Source organism: Carettochelys insculpta, chromosome 12, assembly GCF_033958435.1.
Source record: "Carettochelys insculpta isolate YL-2023 chromosome 12, ASM3395843v1, whole genome shotgun sequence".
Lineage (NCBI taxonomy): Eukaryota > Metazoa > Chordata > Testudines > Carettochelyidae > Carettochelys > Carettochelys insculpta.
Window position 1 is genome coordinate 40,218,473 of NC_134148.1, and position 22,072 is coordinate 40,240,544.

General features: G+C 39.2%; 1 protein-coding gene across 5 annotated transcripts in view; it reads right to left on the bottom strand.

The window, feature by feature from the left end:
• The window catches only part of DENND4A (DENN domain containing 4A), a 140,566-nt gene that overhangs the window by 55,249 nt on the left and 63,245 nt on the right, over positions 1-22,072 (bottom strand). For 4 of the 5 annotated variants that reach the window (XM_075006407.1, XM_075006409.1, XM_075006408.1 and 1 more), the window contains exons 4-10: positions 16,075-16,144; positions 13,347-13,516; positions 11,530-11,771; positions 7,935-8,001; positions 4,323-4,381; positions 942-1,086; positions 247-422 (exon numbers count right to left, since the gene is read on the bottom strand). In XM_075006407.1, coding sequence (XP_074862508.1) covers positions 247-422; positions 942-1,086; positions 4,323-4,381; positions 7,935-8,001; positions 11,530-11,771; positions 13,347-13,516; positions 16,075-16,144 — 929 coding nt within the window. The remainder of the gene's footprint in view (positions 1-246; positions 423-941; positions 1,087-4,322; positions 4,382-7,934; positions 8,002-11,529; positions 11,772-13,346; positions 13,517-16,074; positions 16,145-22,072) is intronic. The other variant, XM_075006410.1, reaches the window with a different exon arrangement.

Here is a 22,072-nt window from a genome sequence, read left to right on the forward strand (position 1 = left end):
TGCAAAAATGAGCTGCAGATTTGCAGGGCTCTACTTATGCTATATATAGATAGAGAGACCGATGATGCCTGGTGATGATGGCAAATGAGGATTCTGCCTTCTTTCCGCTGCACTAAACAGCAATATCAATGAGCTGTTGTTTCTGGCCAGAGTCTTTCACCTTTCTGGAAATATTTCACCTTTTTGTCACAGGAAATAAAACACAAACATCACAACCATACAAGAAAATCAGTAATAAATACTTACTGAGAAATGGTGTTGGTATCTAGGTCAACACAGCTAACATCTGGTGGGGGATCATATAGATCAAAGTATCTTGAATCTATTCCTACTATGAATGGACATGGTGCGCTTAACACATCTGCCAGTGCCAAGGGGCAAAGAGGAATGTATGGGCATGGCCAGTGGAAAGGAAATATCATCTAAAAAAAAAAAGACAATATTCAACTGACACTTTTAGAATACAATCTCACGTTTTCCACATTAGAAAAACATTTAACGTGAAAAACAACAGCATATGATTGAAACTGTACACTCTAATATTAAATAGCTGCTGTCAATTGAAAATGCGATTTTTAAAAAAGTTTTAGTTTATTTAATCTGTAAAAGATAGATTTCCTGCATACTAGCCACATCTGATCTGAGACAGGAAGGACATATAAAAACAATACACATCTATAAGACTTCTGGGGGTAGAGACAAAGAATATAGTCCTATATATGATAGCGACTGGCATAATATTGTAAATAAGCAAAAGCCAAAGATAGCATGAAATTGTATCCTTACTTCATTTAACCTCAGTTACGGAGTGGAAACCTGGGCCTTATTTTCTAAGTAACACACAAACCCAGAAGTAATACTATACAGTTGTTTTACAATTTATTTGAACAATATACTTTTTCGCTAAAAGATGTAACTAGGGAAGAGATAATGCTACTTACAGAGACTAATGCCTCTGTCACACTAGTAAGAACAGATGGTCGTAGGGAATGGATGAGAATTTTGTGTTCTGTTACAGCAAATACAAGTAGAGTTACTGCATTCTCAGGCCCTAGGTTCTGAAGCAGTGTAGAAAATTTGCCACCACTGTAACAAAACATAGAACATTGGTGAGTAACAAACATTTAGGCAGAAAAATAATATATTACATTGAAAATATTAACAAATACAAGAATTCATAACTGAATGTAAAATAGGGTATTGTAAACGAGTGCCGTAAACATTGTAAACAGTTTTCCTTTTAAAACAAAAAAGCAGTCCAGTAGCATTTTAAAGACTAATAAAATAATTTATTAGGTGATGAGCTTTCATTGGACAGACTTCCTTTCACATTTTTTTTCATTCTTGTTAGAAAGAAACCCTCAGCAATGTCATAGAAACACTTACTTGTCCTGTAAATAATTGTGATTGAGATATTGTAGCCCAAGGGTAGATTGTAACTGTATGTGCAATACAAGCAAATGAGAATGTAATCTTTTGAATACCTGTGTCCATCAAGCACATATATCTTATGCCAGGGTTTCCCAAACTTTATATAGTTGATACCCGTTTTTTAGGCCCAAAAATATAAATGCATATAAAAAAAGAATGAAAAATGAATAAATGTTCACTGTTCATTATTTATTCACAATGATAACAGTACACAGCAATAATTTATATATTTTCTAAGGACCAGTATTTTTTTTTCCCAAGGACCAGAATGGGGCACGGACCACACCTTGGGAAACACTGTCTTATGCTCATGTGGAAGACCACGAATGGTGGGGCATCTACACCTCTGTCCTTACTTCCATCATGATTGAAAGCTGTTGCTGCTGAGGACTCCTCAAAGTGCAGATGAAGGGCTTATCAGAGGATTTGCACTGACTATAACATCTTGAAGAACAGTTGGGTTAGAAACTGTCCTTTTCTCCAGTGTACCAGTATGAATCCCACCCCAAGCAATCAAAAAGCAGTAACCTCATGTCACTGGGGAGTTTCACCTGAATTCAATAATAACTGAAGCAACACTAACCCAAACTTGGAATCCATCCTAACCACTAAATCAAGGGCATGATGTTTGACTAAAGTCAGTAGGTTGCTTCCTAGTGCTGCCTTGCAACTTTCAGATTTCAGCACATTCTTGAGGCAGGCTGATCCTGTGGTCTATGTTCTGGTGGTATGCACCCAGACATTTGGCGGAAGAGGTTTTCGGGTGGTCTGACAGCAGCTGAAAATACGCAATGTAATTCACTTTGACATTCTCTGTGACATGACAACTTGGCCTTTACAAGGCTGGAAATGGCCATAAAGAGATGACGAAACTGCCTCAAAGGCTTGGTTCTGTCAATGTTGAATGTGAGGAAATGCTTCTACTCCTTCTGTGTGGTGTTCTAGTCCTTGAGTGTGGTTACAAGAAGAAAAGTAGGCAAACCAACTGATTCAGGTGGAATTTTGAATCCAGTTTAGGGATGAATTTGGGATGGTGTCACAGACCACCATGTCCCTATAAAAGGAGGTACAGTGAGAACCAGTCATGAGGGCACAGAGTTCACTGACTCTTCTGGGTTAGGCAATAGAAACCAGAAAGGCTACCTTCCCGATGAGATGGTGTTAATGGTAATTTGACAGCAGTTCAAAAAGAGGCTCCATGAGCAGTAGGAAGATGAAGATGATGTTGAGATTCCATCCAGGAATCAGATGATTAACTCACAAGTAGGTACACAGAAGGAACTCTGATATCTTTTCGTGAAAGATGACCAAACTCACCTATATTACTGCAAGGTGGTCCTTAAGAGAGAGCTAAATGTTAGGGCAACATCCCTCAATGTGGCATGTAGCCAAGATTCTTTAGCATCAATGATGCTGTTGACTCTGGTTGTGCTGGGTAATCCAGGTGGAAAACTGTTTCTATCTTGAGAAGCAGGTCTTCCTTGTGGATAACTTTCCGCTTTCCATAAGAATTTCTTGAGCTTGTCAGTAGATGTCTCTTTTGGGAGGGATTAACTGATCAAAGTCCAAGTAGCCAGATCCAATATTGATGGGTCAGGTTACAGTATCTGACAGTGATTCTGAAATTTATAGTCTGAGCAGGTTGGGAAATGAATGGAAGGGCTGAACAAACATCTGCAATAGGTACAGCCACCAAAACTGTGCTGGCTAGTAAGGAACACGGTCCTTGTCCCATGTGACCTTGGATATCAACCTGAGGGTTGGGTGAACAGAAGAAAGGAATATATGAAGGACTTAAGCCCCTTACAGCAGGAAGACATCTGACCACAAACCTAGGCTCATGCCATATATGTTCAAATAGTTGATGTCTAGGTGAAGTAAAGGCTTTCTGCAGGACTCTCTCTACTGATCAAACATTCTTCTGTGATGGACTACTGCAGGAACCACTCATACTTGGTGACTGAATGTCTTCTCAAGTCTGTTAGAAGATTTGTGACTTCTGGAAGGTTTTGACCTAATGGGGCTATCTCATGGGAAGCTGCAGATGGAGAATATTTTATCTGACAGCAACTGCTCAAAAGACCATTTTTGTTGTAGGATAAAATCTGACAGAAAAGTAAAGTACTTACTGATGGAAAAGTATTGTGTGTGTCTGACTCCCTATCAAACAGGCTTGTACTTATATGACTCCTCATCTATCAAAGTTGAGCACAAAGCACAAACTTTCTATTTTTAACAATAAAGAATACCTAAACAGATTCCAAATCCAAGATTAAAAACCCACAACCAAATAAAACCAAAAGCCCATAGGCAATACTCAGAATGAAGTTATCTACCAAGTTTTGTAGAGGTAAAATATTTAAGATACTATTGCTCAAAAATGAAAAACTAAGATTGCAATGGACACCATTAGGTAGGAAGACTTTTCAAGTAATCTTCTGTATGCTTTTCAGACTGATTGCCCACCTAACATTTTGACTAAATCAGGAACTCATGCCTGATGCTAAGCACATTTAAAAACTCTATACTTTCATTATATATATATCTCATACCATATCATAACCTGTATGGACTATGAGGTTTCTACAGCAGTGTGATTTTTTTAAAAAATAAAGCAGACTATCTTGAGAAAAAGATTAAATATAAAGGACAAAAATACCTTTGCTACTGTTGAAAAAGTCACAAAGTATTTCAGATAGTTATAAAATACAAAGACTCAAAATTCATGCCTTTATAAAAAGGCATAAAAAAGAAAAATCAAATCACTTCTAGATATATGAATCACAAGATATACCACACTTGAAATTACTTCATATTTCAAACTTTTTATCTTCATGTTACCAAAGGATCAAGATATGCTTCACAATTAAACACAACTGTTATTTACTTGCCTCAGCGGTAGAGGTGATGACACTGGCTGACTAAGAATCAGGTTATCATGTGGTGATAGCTATAAAAAAAAAAAGAAAGGTGTACTTTTTATTTTGGAACTTAAAATATTTAGTAGACGTTGCACAGCAGTCAATGATAAAATGAGCATTTAAATAAAGTCTACATTAAACATTGTGTAACTTAGGCATATGTGAAATAATGAAGTGATAAAACACCCTTTAAACTGGTGTGCAACAGCACAGCTTGCTCATGCTGCCCTGAATGACTGTGTGTAGACTCAGACTGTGTAATCACTCAAAGAAGAATTTCCAGGTTTACATGCATGCCGTGTAAAAAAGGATCCATACAGATACTTTGAAATAAGAACCTGCAATGCTGAACAGCTACTTAATCAAAAGACTAGAAATAATCCTTCATATTTTAGATATTTTCCCCACTTTGTTAAAGAGCTATTAATTTTACACTACCTGTTAATTAAATTCCAGGGACTTTCCAACTAAACTTTCCCCAATAAATTTAAAAAGTCTTATAATAACTATGATTCAAACATTCCCTTCCAGATCACTCAGAAAAGTATTTCAGATTTAAATGAACATGATTTCAGTATGACATTTATGGACATTAATTTCTATTAAAGCTGATTTTGCTACTTGTGCTGAATTGGTACTTGACTGACCTTTTGCCTGTATCTATGAGGTTATGTACATTCATGTAGATTTAATGTGTATGTACAGCCTCAAACCACAAAGATACTTCTGAGAGCTTCTTCCACGACATTTTCATATATTTTGGTTCAATTTTCATAGAATCACAGAATACTAGAACTGGAAGGGAGCTCAAGAGGTCATCAAGTCCAGTCCCCTGAACTCATGGCAGGACCAAGCATCATCAAGATCAGTACAAAAAAGCAGCCAAGTAGCACTTTAAAGACTAACAAAATAATTTATTCGGTTAGCTTTCGTGGGACAGACCCACTTCTTCAGACCATAGCCATACCAGAACAGGCTCAATATTTAAGGCACAGAGAACCAAAAATCGTAATCAAGGAGGACAAATCAGAAAAAAATGATTATCTTGATCATTTTTTTCTGATTTGTCCTCCTTTTGGTTCTCTGTGCCTTAAATATTGAGTCTGTTCTGGTATGGCTATGGTCTGAAGAAGTGGGTCTGTCCCACAAAAGCTCACCGAACAAATTATTTTGTTAGTCTTTAAAGTGCTACTTGGCTGCTTTTTTGTTTTGATAATACATAGACTAGCACAGCTCCCTCTCTGTTACCCACCAAGATCAGTGTTACTCAACCTTTTTTTTCTCTTTATAAAGTATCGCTTTTCAAAAAAAAAAAAAAAAAAGTAACTTGTACTTACATTTTTCAGACACAAAAATTTGTTTCTACCATTGCAACACATTTGTTTAAACAACTTAATCATAACTGGTGGTTGGCAAGCTTCATGCCTATAGGCAATTTCTTCCATTGTACTTAGGATCGCGTAAAAAGGATAAATAAAAATTAGATAAACAAAAAAATAATTCCAATATTTTTAATTCATAAAAAATATGGAAGAACACTAAGTTAACGTACCCTCTGGAACAGCTAAGGGTACACATACCCTGGCTGAGAACCATTGATCTAGCTCAGTCCTGGTAGACATTTGTCTAACCTGCTGTTAAGTATCTCCTATGATGGAGATTCCACAACTTCCCTAAGCAATTTATTCCAGTGCTTAACTACCCTAACAGGTAGGATTTTTTTTTCTAATGTCCAACCTAAACCTCCCACCCTGCAATTTAAGCCCTTCTTTTTGTCCTGTCATCAGAGGTTAGGGAGAATAACTTTTTCCATCCTCGTTATAACAGCCTTTTAGACATCTGAAAGTTGTTATATCCCATCTCAGTCTTCTCTTTTGCTAAGCTGAGAATGTTATTTCACATATCTTTCTAAAGATTCTGGCTACATCTACACTAGCCCCAAACTTCGAAATGGCCATGCAAATAGCCATTTTGAAGTTTACTAATGAAGTGCTGAAATACATATTCAGTGCCTCATTAGAATACCGGCAGCCGCAGCACTCCGAAATTGACACGACTCGTCCAGACGGGGCTCTTTTTCCAAAGGACCCCACCTACTTCGAAATCCTCTTACTCTTATCTGCTGTTAGGAATAAGGGGATTTTGAAGTTGCTGGGGTCCTTTCAAAAGTGAGCCCCATCTGGACGAGCTGCGTGGCTGCGAGCCGCGTCAATTTTGAAGTGCTGCGGCTGCCGGCATTCTAATGAGGCGCTGAATATGTATTTCAGCACTTCATTAGTAAACTTCGAAATGGCCATTTGCATGGGCATTTCAAAGTTTTGAGCTAGTGTAGACACAGCCTCTGAGTTCTTCTGTATGGATTTCTTTGCAAGTCTTCTCTACAATATTTTATCATGTTTGACTAATGGCAAAAACAGGATTTAAAAACACTGGATTTTTAATCAGATTTCAATACATATCATTAAAATTGTCTAAGTGTGAAACATAACTCAGGATAAATGTTCTTCAGTTCCTCTTTAGAAACACAACAGCCAGACTAATAAACATGCCCTCAAACATTCTTAACTCCCTTGGCTGAGATTTCTAAGAATGTTTAATAAAACACCATGTAAGCAAGTTGACTCCATTTTTGCTAGACTTCACTCACTCGGAAATCTCTCCTAAGGCTGGTGGCTATCACCTCAAGTCTCAAGAGTGCATTGATCTGTTATGACTTTGTAATATATTTTGCAAAAGTAGTCACTGAAGATCACAAACACTTTGTAACTTGCTCAGAACAGCAGAACTTATTTCAGTAATTTTGGTTGTGAGGATATAAAAAAGTCTGTTTGTTCTTTGCTCCAAGTTTCTAACTTAACAAATTTCTATCCTGTCTGACTCCTAAGATAATATAATTTTCTTTTTTCCAGTGGGATGCAAGGAAGCTATTATTATCTCACAAAGTCCTGTATTACAGGTTTCCTCACCCCCACCAACTCTGCATATGACTAAACAGAGAATACACCTTTAATTGACATCCAACCCTTGTACCAGTTTCACAGGCTGGACATAGTATTGAGTACCTTATGTGAGTGGATAGTAAGAGTCGTAAGTTTCATAAACTGTGACTCTTGAATGTGCATAACTCTTAGACATCAGTGTTTACCATACACATGCAGAGAACAGAAGAAGGCCCTTTGAACACAGTAGCCATGAAGAACATACTTCAGAGGTCTAACCCACAGATCTCACTTTTGTTTAAGCTGAATAAAATAAAAAAGAGGGAAGCATTTCAACAACTATAAAGGACCCCACAACTGTCCTGGCTTTCAGGAACTTATTCCTTAATTTGTACACAGGGTATTTTCAAGTGCAAAATCAAATATATCTCTTGAAACATAATGCCTAATATTTCATTATAATTGTAAATTGAACTGGAAGCATGAAACTTCAGTTATTTCTAAGTGCGAAATATTTGCGAATTTGGCTGTAGATGTTTTTTATTTTTATATGAATATGTAAAGAAAACTGTATGATATTTTTACATACCAGAAGCTGTATAATAGGGCTGATACTATAGATAGATAAAGATTTTAAAATTACCTGAACTAAAATTCTTGGTCTCTGAGGGGATGGAAAAGGAACTTTGTGCATAAAATGGGAGATATGTCTGAAGAAAAAGAACATAATAGAAATCACGGTTTGAAAACTGTAAAACACTGGACATTACCTCAAATGCTTATTGCAGGCAAGATGAAAAGTGGGTATATAAAAACATAACAATCTTGCTCAGTAAATTAGTTCCCAGAATATATTCAGTCACATTTGCTTATTTTAATGACTAAATAAGCTGATATTTATTAATCTAGTTAGTAGTACAGAGCCAACAGTCATGAGAGTGAAGTAGGTTCTATTTAGGTGCTCATTCTACCCTAATCATTGAGGTATTTGACCACATTTATGAAACAAAAACTTCTTGTATTAATTTCCTTTTGTGAATCAACATGCCTGGTTATAAAACCCCAGCCAAAGAACCACTCTGTTATACTTGTGCAAGCCCACTGAAGGCAACAGGATTGCACAAGCATCCCAAGAGTGTAATTTGGCTTGTGTATGGCTGGTGATTTTGTGCAAGATGACAGCAAACCAGGTCATCCTTCAGACTCCACCACTGAAGCCGTAAACTAGCAGTTACAAAATTCTTCCCATTTGTAAACTAGAAATATCTGATTTTGAAACCTATTTCATCATTTAATATTGTCACCTTTCAGAAACTAGAAGTGTTCCTGACCCACCAGGATTGTCCTGGAGCCTCCAGGAATTGAAGATTAATCTTTAATTAAAGATATCACATGATGAAATCTCCAGGAATATATCCAACAAAAATTCGCAACTGTAGAAACTAACTAGATTTCAGTGCAATAGTTTTAGTCTGTCTACTTTGTTAAAACCATTTGCAAATGATCCTAGCACAAAAGATAAGTCCAGCTATTTCAATTCCGATTAAAAGTTTACTGTACATGCTTTAGTTTACTGTGCAATACTGAGACGGACGAATCCAAAAATTCCAATATTTCTTTAAATAACTAACTCTTACGTGAATGACAAAAAGTCCTGTGGCACCTTACAGACTAACAGATATTTTGGAGCATAAGTTTTTGTGGGTAAAGACCCACTTCGTGGTCTTTGCCCACAAAAGCTTATGCTCCAAAATATCTGTTTGTCTATAAAGTGCCACAGGACTTCTTGTTGTTCTCGAAGATACAGCCTAATACAGGTACCTCTCTGATACTAACTCTTACATGGTCTTTCAGAATTTTCCACTGGCATTTGAACAATTTGCAGAATTATAAAGTAGTTTTAATTTACAGTTTTAAAAAAACTGATAGATTTCTAGTCATGCATTTGATACTACAGAGTGAGTGAGCCATAATATCCTACTTATTTTTTTTTCCTGTCAATGAATTTTAGGTACACTTTGTTTCTGAAAGTATTTAGATAAACAGAAGTTCATTAACCTTATGGTAGGTAATGTGTTAGGTAAAACCTTGAGGTTAATGAACTTCTGCTTATCTAAATACTTTCAGAAACAAAGTGTACCTAAAATTCATTGACAGGAAAAAAAAATAAGTAGGATATTATGGCTCACTCACACTCTAGTATCAAATGCATGACTAGAAATCTATCATATTTTTTAAAACTGTAAATTAAAACTACTTTATAATCCTGCAAATTGTTCAAAATGCCAATGGAAAATTCTAAAGAGACCATGTAAGAGTTAGTTTTTAAAGAAATACTTGGAATTTTCTGATTCATTCCTCTCCATACTGCACAGTAAACTAAAGCATGTACCGTAAACTCTTAAGTGGCATTCAAGTAGCTGGACCTCTCTATTAACCGGCATTCCCTCCACTCTCCCGTCCAAAGCAGCACCATGCCACCCAGAGTGGCTCCCTGTGCAGTGTGACGCCCTGACTGGAGTGGTTCTTCATGGCTGGCCAAGCAGCTCCTTGCATCGAGCTGCCAGAGCAACTCCTTGTGCTGTGGCCGAGCAGTTGTCATGCCAAGCCACCCAGCATGCATTGGAACCTCTGGTATATCCAGAATATTTGAATATCCAGCAATCTCCCAGTCCTGGGGTTGCCAGATATCAAAGAGTTTACTGTACCGTACTAAAATTTTCTACTATCATCAAGCACAGGCAGAGTTTCAACGTTATCATTCTCCCTATGGATGGGAGAGTTTTAAAAAACCCTCCAAACATATAAAAAGTCTAAAGCATTAATTCTTAAATTGCTTTGTAAAACAAGTCCCTCATATTTTCCACATAAAATTTACAGTGTGTAAATGAATATACATCTCATTTCTTTCACAAATCTCACTGTGCTAATATTGCAGAATATTAATACAATGAGATGCATGAAAGAAACCGTACTTTAAATTCCTCCTCATCTTGTGGAATTGCGTTAAAAATTTATTTAAATGGATACATATATCACATTGAAACAAATTTTCCTTCATCAAAGCAGAAATAGCCAAATAAATTAAGCTAAATATAGATAGGTAATGCACAGGTAGTGTAACAGAATGTTGAACTAGACAACATTAAATTGGCAAATCATATGAATCACAATAGCAGCAATCCAAATAATTAAAAAGTTCCCATTTACTGCCACCCCAGCCCCTACATCCCACAAACCCTAATACACAACAGAAATCATTAAATCGTATTAAAACATAACCCTGCACATTATGGTAAATGTCACTGGAAAAATAAAATTAGCGGTAACTAACTGATATCATTTAAGGCATTATAACCTTTACATATTTTGAGCATCTAAAGAAAAAAACATTTAACATATTACTGCAAAAAGTAGTGTAAACATGTAATTAGAGATAAACCACTGCTATTACCATCTGTAATACAATAAATCTGAGAGATAGTGCAGTCTTTGGGGTCATGCTATATTATGGTTACAAAGGGTTTCTATGGCAAAGGGTTTGCTCTATGGCAAAAGGTTACCATTGCTCCTAAGAATAAAAAATGAGGGTGTTATGGATTAAGGTGATGCACTCAGATTGTAAAAACCCTCAGAGAAGATCCAAACTGTTTAGTGATCCTGGAACCACTTGGACAATCTTAACAAAAAATGAATGACTTAAGAGGTACACAGAGAAGAGACAAAATACATTTTAAAAGACACACACTGTTTTTTAAAGAAAGGGAACAGCAAAGAAGTAAGTTTAGCCACAGGCATTCGATTCATCAAAATAGCAGCAGAACTGAGAATTAAGCACACAATAATGTATCTTATTGTTTGTCCACACTTACTGGTAGATCAGTGCTCTGGACATAAATCTCTCGGCTGGCAAATTGTGGGGGAGGGCTAGTAGGCATATGCTAAATAGACCACTGCTCACACTCTTGTTGACCCCAGTACTCCACTGGGTCACAAGGAGTGAGGGTAGTCGATGCAAGAAACTATTCCATGAATCTCTGCCCCAGTGGGGATGCAACGGTAAGTCTAACTAAGTTACGTTGCCTTCAGCTATGCTATGTATGTAGCTGGAGTTATATAGATTAGTTTGGTTTTGCCCACTAGAACAGACCTGCCCAAAGATTCAATTAACTATAAAAATAAATGGAGAATTCACAACTTGAAATTACGAGCAAAAATTCTTCTGTAAAATAACTTACTTCTCAATAGGCAGGACGTGAGGACCCGAAATGGAATAACGATAAAGAAAGGTAAGAAACTTCTTGAAAGCATCAAAAAAAGGCCAGTGAGAGAGCAAACAAATGCATTTGTTAGTCTGAATTGTTTTGGAGTTATCTGACTTCCCATCTCCAGTAGCCACTAATCCTAACTGAGATTTCTGTTTTTCTGTGAGGTTCTCCTCGGGATATGGTTCATAGAATTGAATAGCAGCACCATATACCTGCAAACAACAATATATTTTATTACTACTATATACACCTGCCTAAATCTTTAAAGCAAGCCAACAGGTCCTAAAGCTGCAAGCAAATCAAGAGTACAGTCAACCCTTGAGTTACACAGGGGTTGTGTTTCTGCAATCCCCATGTAACGCAATTTTCTTGCAAGTCCAGGGCAGACAGAAACCAGGCTGCAGCCTGGTTCCTGGCTCCCCTGGGCTAGCAGAAGCCGGGAAACTGACCAGCACAGCAGGACTGGTCTGTTTCCTGGCTCCCAGAATGGAAGAGAGCCAGGAACCAGGGGGCAGCCTGATTCCCATCTCCCTGCTGCTTGCGGGACTCGGGAAACTAACCAGCTTGTCAGTTTCCTGGGTTCCACAAGTGGCGGAGACCTGGGAATCAGGCAGCAGCTGGCTCCCAGCTCCCCTCCATTTGCAGAGAGGGGAAACTGAGCAGGGCAGCAGCCTTGCTCAGTTTCCTGGCTCCAGCCAGTGGAGGGGAGGCGGGAACCAGAGGCAGCCTGGCTCCCAGCTCCCCTCTGCTCCTTGCAGCCAGGAAACTGATCAGGGCTGCTGCCCTGCTCAGTTTCCTGGCTCTGCAACTGAGGGGGTAGCCAGGAGCCAGGATGCTGTCTGATTCCCAGCTCCCCACCAGTCTGGAGACCAGGAAACTGCTCCTGTCAGGGACAGCAGCCTGACCTGTGGCTGCCACCCTTGACAGCAGTGGCTGCCGCCGCTGACAGGAAACTGCTCCAATCAGGAGCTGTAAGAGTCAGGCTGCTGCCCCTGACATAAGTGGTTTACCGCTTCTGTTCGGGCAAAAGTCACGTTAACCTGAATCACGTGCAACTTGATTGGGCGTATCTTGAGAGTTTACTGTATTCTGTACAGTGGTAAATCAAACTGTGATAAATCTTCTAAAATTTCTTTTAAAATATTCTTGTGATCACATAGAAATACACCCTTTTAAAAGATTTTTTTTTAAATACAGAACAACATGTAAAAAGGCAAAGTAGAAGAACTATTCTTAACGTGGACAAGGAAATAATGACACAGCACACAGCTGTCTCTAACTGCCATTTAAGCTACCTTTGGGGATGCTCTGTGAGCAGCTCAGAAAAGTTGGCACAATTCTCCAATAAAGCCCTGCTGAAATCCATCTTATGTGACAAATACACTCATGGGAAAAAGAAGGTTATTACAAAATGGTAATCCAAGCCGCACCTATGCAGATTAGTTTACTTTCTTTTAAATTTCTGAATTCACACACTAATATAATTGGAAAAAGGGAATAAAGGATATTTTGTTTTAGAGGATTATCCAGAACCCACTGAAGACAACAGAAAGACTCAGCATTGTTGTTAACAGTCTTTCAGTGAAGCTCTTAAAGAAGAGGATCTAAGGCTTTTGTTTGACTTAACTGTGTGAATTTGCTCTTAACAAATGGGAAACAGTGTAACAAAATGTTTTACTGTTACTAAAGTAATTTCCTTGTTCTTATAGTCTGCTCTTTTCTGAATATTAACTATTCAAGATTACCAAAAAAACACACAAGTTTAATATTAGTAAAGTTTTTAATACCTTTTCTGCTGAAGCTCCAGTTAGTACAAATGTAGAAAAAACTGGAAGGGAGTATTTACTATTAGATGGCCAACACTCTATAGTTGCACCCATGGGTAGACAAAAGAGAGGCACCGATTCTGGTAATGGGAATGACTCGTAGTCTTTTTCAGGATATCTGCATATCAAACCTATTAAAGCAATAGTTAAAAAAGGCAGTTACAGAAGAAATTCTGTATTAGCATGTGTGTATGACCTGATTTCACACAAATACATTAGCCATATAAAAAACACAAATTCTCCTTATAAGATCTAGAGGAAGTTTCAAAATGTCAGATCTAGTATATAATTGTTAGATGAATAGCACAATTCCAAAGAACTGACATGAATCACTTGACCAAGTAGAATACAGTAAACAATCACTCATTCATTTTTTTCCCCCCCAATATCTAAAGGCCTAAGTGCATTTTCATCTATAAACACTGTACTATTGTTGTACTATTACAAATAATAAGGGACATATGTTTTATTAAAAAGAACTATAAAAACCTGTGACTGATGAATAAATGTAATAAGTCTTTGACTAAAATTTAGTCTTCTAGTATGATTCAACAATATGTTTAAAAGATAGGGAAAAAACTTTAACGTCAATTTTTTCACATAAATTATCATTCAAACCAGAGAGCTCTTCTGAGAATATAGATAAGTATAACACCATTGATTTCAATAAAGTCATACTGATCTACATCAGCTGAAGATCTGACTCTTACAGTGTGTGTATACTTACTGGAAGACTGATCCAATCAGGTTTGATCTTCTTGGGTTCAATTTAGCATGCTTAGTGGGGATGCGCTAAATCGAACCATCAGGGCTCAGCAGTGGACATTGGTACTCCTCATTCTTATGAGGAGTAAGGGAAGTCAATGGGAGAATTTCTCCCGTCAACCTCCCTCTGTGTGGGCAGCCTGATAAATGGATATTAGATACACTGATTCCAGCTACACAATTGTCAAATCTGGAATTGCTTATCTAAGATCAACTTTCAGGACTAGTATAGATGTGCCCTAAGTTTAAGTTATATCAGACCAACCACTTGAACTCCCAGCTACAACTTCAAAATAAGGAAAGATTTTTCCTTTCCCTATTATTGGACAGTGGGGAGCATTTGGGGATCACAGTAAGGAAACAATTGAGAACTGGTGTTATAGAAAACTATGAAACCCTATGATACAAAGCTAGTCTCAGGAAGTATAATGAATTACATTTTCTTCCCAAAACAGGAAAAAATATCAATTAAGACTCAAAACATGATCTAATAAAACAGAACTCAAGCCAGTTGACCTAGGGGCACTATGTAAGCCTCTTCTATTCCCTTCAGCTTTTGCCACAGGCAGGGTGAATATGATAAACATATCAGGATTGAGTTCATATATTTTGATATAGTCCAAAAAACTTGGTACATACGCTCAGCATTACAGTGGGAGGGGTGCATGATGAAATGAAAGAAATCATCTATGCTTTATTAAGTAAAATTACATGACTACTACAAACATTGGGTGAAACCTTGCCCTCACTGAAGTCAATAAGAATTTTGCCACTGATTTCCATAGGGTCAGATTTTCAACTGAAAAGGTAATTACAGTGCCTTTGCCATATTCTGCAACAGAAATAGTAATTTGCAGGACTGTATGAAAGAACTATGACGTACTAAAAAGAAAACATACAAAAAGAAGACTAAGCCTAAATTTAATACTGATTTTTAACAATGGAAGACATTGTGGTACAAGGCTGTAATATAGTTCAATTTTATCTTGTACAGTTCTATTTATGGAAGGGTTGCGGTCCCACATACCCTTGCATAACCCAAATTTCGCGTAAAGTAAGGGTCAGCTTTTTCCACGGCAGAACGCACATTCTGCAGCTGGAGAAGCAGCAGGAGCACTTGGAGCTCCTTTTTGGATGGTAAGTCCTGGGGTTGGGGGAGGCAGCTGGGGAGGGTTAAGCCAGGCAGTGGGTCAGGGCTGTGGGAGGCGGGCAGGGGATTTAAGGCTGGGGTTACGGTTTGGGCTGAAGGGGAGCTGGGGGAGGTTGAACCAGAGCCCTTGTGGGGAGGATTTGAATTGGGGCTGGGAGCACCCACAGCCGCCAATTCCTCGGGGCTCCGGAGCCAGGAAAGCCCGTGGCTGCTGCTTCCCTGGGGCTCTGGGTGGGGAGTGCCTGCCACTTCCCCAGGACACTGGGAGGGGAGTGCCCACAGCTGCTGTTTCCCTGGGGCTCTGAGCAGGGAGTGTCAGTGGCTACCACTTCACCAGGGCTTGGATGCAGCTGGGAGGAGCCACCCGCGTGGTTGGGGGAGAGCTGGAGCCATGCAAAGGTGGTGAGCGGACTGGGGGCACGGGGCCTGAGCCAGTGCCTCATGGGCAGGGAGGTTGAGCCAGGTCTGAAGGGGAGCAGGATTTGGAGTTGCACTTAACTCGTGTTAATGCAAGTTAGGCGCAACTCAAAATCACACATTTCGAGGAGTCAGCCACATAAAAGCAGGGTCACGTATTCTGGATTCGTATACTCTGAGCTCTTACTGTATTAGCAACCTCTTAGGGTCAGAGACTTATTTTACTGTGTTCAGTGCCAGCAACAAATAGCTATAGTTAAATAAATAATCCCCAGACAAAACTATGTCAAGATGAAGGTGTGGCTGAGTGTCCATATCTGTAACTTAAGAGAACAAATCTAAAGATTAATTACTCACCGGCCTTATATGATATGGTATTGGTTTTTGCCACAGACTTTTTATAACATAAGTATACTGCTGAGCCCCACTGTAGAAAAACAACACAAAAAAAATCAAAATATTTTTATTGCTTTGACAAGGTATAAAAAAAGAAAGATAGGATATACAGAGAAAAGAACTATTTTAGGGAAGGAGTCCTCATAACTGTTATCTTTCATAGGGTTATGTTCTAGCAACTCAGGAATTACCATATCAGATCAGACCCAAGGGCCATCTAATTCAGAATTCCATTTCTGACAGTGGTGAGCTACAGATGATTTTCAAAAGGTGTAAGAACCACACAAAAGTCCATAAGAGGCAATTTACCCCTCACATTGGGTCTCCACCTATCTCTTACAATGAGAAATTGGCTTAAGGTACAAAGCATGAGGTTCAACTACCTCTTCCCAATGTTATTATCTATAAAATTCTAGATATACTTGTTACCAATATAAATGTCTAATCCCTTTTGCTAAACTCTTGGCATTAATCCTGCTATTTTACGCACACCTACAGTCATGCTGATTATTCACGAGCCAGTATAATATCATGATTTGACCCAAGGCTTATGTCTATACTAGCACCCCCCTTTTGAAAGGGAGATGCTAATAAGACTTTGGGATATGCTAATGAGGCACTGCAATGAATATGCACTGCCTCATTAGCATAATGGCAGCCACGGCACTTCGAAAGTGCCGCTTTCGATTGCGCATGGCTCGTCTACATGGGGTCCTTTTCAAAAGGACCCCACTCACTTCAAAATCTGCTTATTCCTATTTGGTTGTAGGAATGAGGGGATTTTGAAGCATGTGAGGTACTTTCGAAAAGGACCCCGTGTAGACAAGCCACGCACAATCGAAAGCGGCACTTTCAACGTGCCACGGCTGCCATTGTGCTAATGAGGCACTGCATATTCATTGCAGTGCCTCATTAGCATATCCTGAAGTGCGTCATTAAGCATTCCCCTTTCGAGAGGTGGGCTACGTCTACACGTGCCTCAAACTTCGAAATGGCCATGCAAATGGCCATTTCGAAGTTTACTAATGAAGCGCTGAAATGCATATTCAGCGCTTCATTAGCATGCGGGCGGCAGCAGCGCTTCGAAATTGATGCGCCTTGCCGCCGCGCGGCGTGTCCAGACGGGGCTCCTTTTCGAAAGGGCCCCGCCTATTTCGAAGTCCCCTTATTCCCATGAGCTCATGGGAATAAGGAGACTTCGAAGTAGGTGGCTTCCTTTCGAAAAGGAGCCCCGTCTGGACGCACCGTGCGGCGGCAAGGCGCAGCAATTTCGAAGCGCTGCTGCCGCCCGCATGCTAATGAAGCGCTGAATACGCATTTCAGCGCTTCATTAGTAAACTTCGAAATGGCCATTTGCATGGCCATTTCGAAGTTTGGGGCACATGTAGACACGGCCATGGTGTGCTAGGGTAGACAGAGCCATAAAGTAATAGAGTTTTCTCTGCTAGCTTTTCCACTAATCATGCTTATGAAGATTTTGAACAGGCTTGCTGCATTTAACTATAATTTCACACTCTAAGAAACATTTTTAGCACAAGTGTCATAATATTTTATGAATGTTCAAACATGAGATCTCTTGTTGGTAGTGATTTTTAAATCAAAATAATTATAACTTCCCACTTAAAAGAAAGTGTCTTACTGCCCCAACTACTAAACAGGCAAGAAAAATAAAGAAAATGGGAAGGCCTTAAAAAAATTGAAGGGTAAGGCCCTCTCTTTTCTATGCATAGCATAGTAAGTCTTTGAACATGAAAGCAAAGAAGCATGCAAGTTAGTTCACTGGGCATTTAAATATCAACAACCAAAAGTTGACAAATGTGATTCTGGTTGTTGACACTAAGGAGCAACTTTTGAACTGAGGAGCAATTTTTAATATCTTCTTGAACAATTTTCAGTGCATAAAGCAACATCAAGCATTAGAGGGACAATTAAAAATAGAAGTAAGCTTTGAAAATCTGTTACTGCTAAGAGTTACCAAATAATGACTTTAGTAGAGAGATCAGAAAATGTCTGGCTTTTTTGGTTTGGTTGGTTGGTTTTGGTTTTTTGGTGGGGTTTTTTGTTTGTTTGTTTGTTTGTTTTTATTTTTTATTTTTATTTTATTTTGCATTCAATAGCACTCAGTGTACAGAGTCAATATTTTTTGCCTATTTTCCCGGCTATTTTCCCAAACAACAGAAGAGAAGCAAAACTGAAAAAACAAAAAAGAAAAAGGCAGAGGAAATGTAGTTGTAAAACCACAAAAACTGGTAACTGGCTCAGAGGAACTACAAGATCTTTTTGAAACTAAAAACTGACAAGATTTCTTGTTGACACTGTTCCTTTATACAAAGTACATTCATCCCTCACTATACGAGGACAACTGGCTGCCAAATTTCTGCTTGTAGGCAAAAACTCACAAGAGAGACTCTAAATTCCCATTAAAATACATGAAAGTCTCCAATTTGTTCCTAGTGCTTGTTAACTTGGCATAAACCAATGGAGTTTAGGTACTTTTTGGATGTACTTGAATAGTCTGGCACCATAAATAGGATGCAGAGTATGTATGTAGAGTGGGGATTCCCAGCCTAAGGGGTGGGACCCAAACATGGGTCCCATCAGATTAGTTAAAGGGCACCAGCTGGGCAGTTCCCAGCTGCATGTGGCTGTTAAATAAGCCATTTGCAATTTCTTAACACTGCTGCCTCAGGCAGATATCTATCAGTAGAGATAGCTGCCATCTCCAGCAGCTACCTCTGTCACTAGGGATAGCAATTACCTTATGCCTAGGTACTGAGACCTTAACACTTGAGTTAATTGCTGGGAGCAGGAGGGCTGGGGGAGCCACCCAGACTAGCAGCTGCAGTGAAGAGGCTGCAGGAGGAGGAGGAGTGTCTAAGGCTTGGGCTGTTTATGGATGCGGGGGGGTGTCTAAGATTGGGGGAAGTTTGGGGTTGCAGGGAGAGTCTAATGCTGGGGGCAGTTTGGGGCTGCTGGGGGTGGTTTGGGACTGTGTGTGTGGTGGTTAAAACCTGGCTGAGGGTGAGGTCTGCAGGGCAGGCGGGGGGTCTAATACAGTAAACGTTCAAGTTACCTAAGGTTGTTCCTTCAACCCCTGTACAACTCCTATTTTCCTGCAAGAGCGAGGGAGGAGCCAGGAACCACCAGGGCTGATCAGTTTCCTGGCTCCCAGAGTGGCAGCAGCTGGAAACCAGGGGCAAGCTGGTTCCAGTCTCCCCATGGCTTGCGGGGCAGGGAAACCGATCAGCTCATGGCTGGTCAGTTTCACATTCTCGCCAGCGCAGCAGAGGGAGCCAGGCTAAAAGCCTTCTCTCCCTCTTCCCCCAGCTGCAGGGCTGTCAGACACAGCTGCATGTCTGACGGAAGGCAGGAAGAAGGCTCCAGCCACGGGGCTATGGGTCTCCCTGCCCTTGGCCAGGGACCCCATGGATGGCTGCACTCTAGCTGTGGGGCAGCTGGATTGGAGCTGGCTGCGGGTCTCCCCGCCCCCTGGCCAGGAACCCCACTCATATAAGCAGGGGACGTTCATTCATTTAGTGAATAAAAGTAGGTATATATGTTCCTCATTGTAGCAAGTACTCGTTACCAAAGTACTTTTTAAACAACGGATGAGTGTATGCATGTTTTTAACCATTTTTGCTTCTTGACTCTACATGCTGATTATTCACAATATAAAGAAAGCTATAATATACTCAAATCTTAGCAGTCATCTTTCCTGTTACATAGTCATTGGTCCATGTTTAAAAGACTAATACTGTACCTATAATATGGGCACTGATCTTGTATTTCCTCAATGAAGGAACTGAAACTCATGTCCTCTAATACTAAGGGAAAGTACAGTCTTATGCAGATCTGCAGCTCTGTCAGAGTCAATTGCTTTTAAATATTTCTTCACTATCATATAAACATATAATGTACAGGGCAAAAGCAGGATCACAATGTGAAACAAAGGTCAAATTAAAAAAAAAAAGCCATCCAACACATGAAAATTCATTTTTATGTGCCTACCCAACTTACATGCACAAATACAAATTTTCATATATGCAGTTTTGGAGGTATAATTTTACATCTCATTTCTGAAAATTTGATCACACCATTCTGTCTTTTGATTAAGGAACAGGTACATCATACAACATGTTTAGTTCTTACATACCTGCTGGAGCTGTTCAGCACTTTCGATTATTATTTAAGGGCTTGAACCTAAGGCCACTGAAGCGAATTACAAAATGTCCACTGAAAGGAGGAGGATCGAGTCCTGGACATCAACCTATGTAAGTTTTGGGGCTTGTCTACATGGCACAGCAAAACTTGCTAGAGGGGTATGATCTATAAAGCACACTAGCAAATTAGACCCTGCTGGCACACTAACAGCTACTTAGCTTATTGCAGAACTGAAAGAAACCTCAAGAGATCATGAATTCCAGCCCACCACACTCATGGACAGATCAAGCACCATCTGGATCATCCCTGACAGATGTCTGTCTAACCTGATCTTAAAACTCTCCAATGATGGAGTTCCACAACCTCAGGCAAATTCATCCTAGTGATTAAACAAGCTGGTAGTGAGCAAGCCTTTTCCTAATGTCTAATCTGAACCTCCCTTGCTGCAATTTAAGCCCATTTCTTCTTGTCATATCATCAGAGGTTAAAGAGAATAATTTTTCTCGCTCCTCCTTGTTGTAAACTTCTAGATATTTGAAAGCTGTTATCGTACTTCCTCCTAGTCATCTCTTTTCCAAACTAAAACCTAGTTCTTTCAATCTCTCCTCATAGGTCATATTTTCTACATCTTTAATTATTTTTGTTGTTCTTCTCTGGACTTTCACCAATTTGTCCACATCGTTCCTGAATGTGGCACCCAGAACTGGACACAATATTTCAGCTGAGGCAGAGTAGAGCAGAATAATTACTTCTAAGGTCTTGCTCCTGTAAAGACATCCCAGAATGGCTGTTTGTTTGGTTGGTTTTTTTTGTTTTGTTTTGTTTTGTTTTGCAACAGTTTTACAACGTTGACTCATACCCTGTGATCTACTCTCATCCCTAGATCCTGGTGTGCAATACTCCTTCCTAGATAGTCATTTCCCATTTTGCATGTGTGCAACTGATTGTACCTTCCTAAGTGGAGTACTTTCTATTTGTCCTTACCAAATTTCATCCTATTTACCTCAGACCATTTCACTAGTTTATCTAGACCATTTTGAATTCTACTTTCTTTTGGCAGAGCACTTTCAACCCCTACTAGCTAGGTATCAGCTGCAAACATTGTAAGTGTACTCTCGATGCCATTATTTAAATCATTGATGAAGATATGCAACATTCCCAAAACTGATCCTTGCCAAACCCCACTTCTTATGCCCTTCCCTCCATGACAGTGAACCACAGATAACCATTCCCACAGCATAGTGACTCAAAAAGTTATGCACCCACCTTATAGTAGCTCCATCTAGGTTATAGTTCCCTTTGTTAATGAGAAGGTCATGAGAGATTGTATCAAATGCCTTACTAAAGTCTCAATATACCACATCTACACCCCTTCATCCTTATCGACAAGGCTTGTTATCATGTCAAAAAAGCTAACAGGTTTGTTTGACATGATTTGTTTGACAAACCTATACTGACTACTACCTATCCCCTTTTTATCTTCCAGATGTTTACAAAGGGTTTTCTTCACTAGTTGCTCCATTACCTTTTATGGTACAGAAGAAGTTAAGATGGCTAGTCTGCAATTCTTGGACTGTCCTTACTTTCCTTTCTATAGAAGGGTACTATATTTGGCCCCTTTCCAGCCTTCTGGGATTTCTCCCGTATTCCATGATTTTTCAAGGATCATAGCTAATGGCTCAGATATCTCCTCAGTCACTCAAGTATTCTATGATGCATTTCATCAGGCTCTTGTGACTTAAAATATCTAACTTGTCTAAGTAACATTTAACTTGTTCTTTTCCTATTTTATATTCTG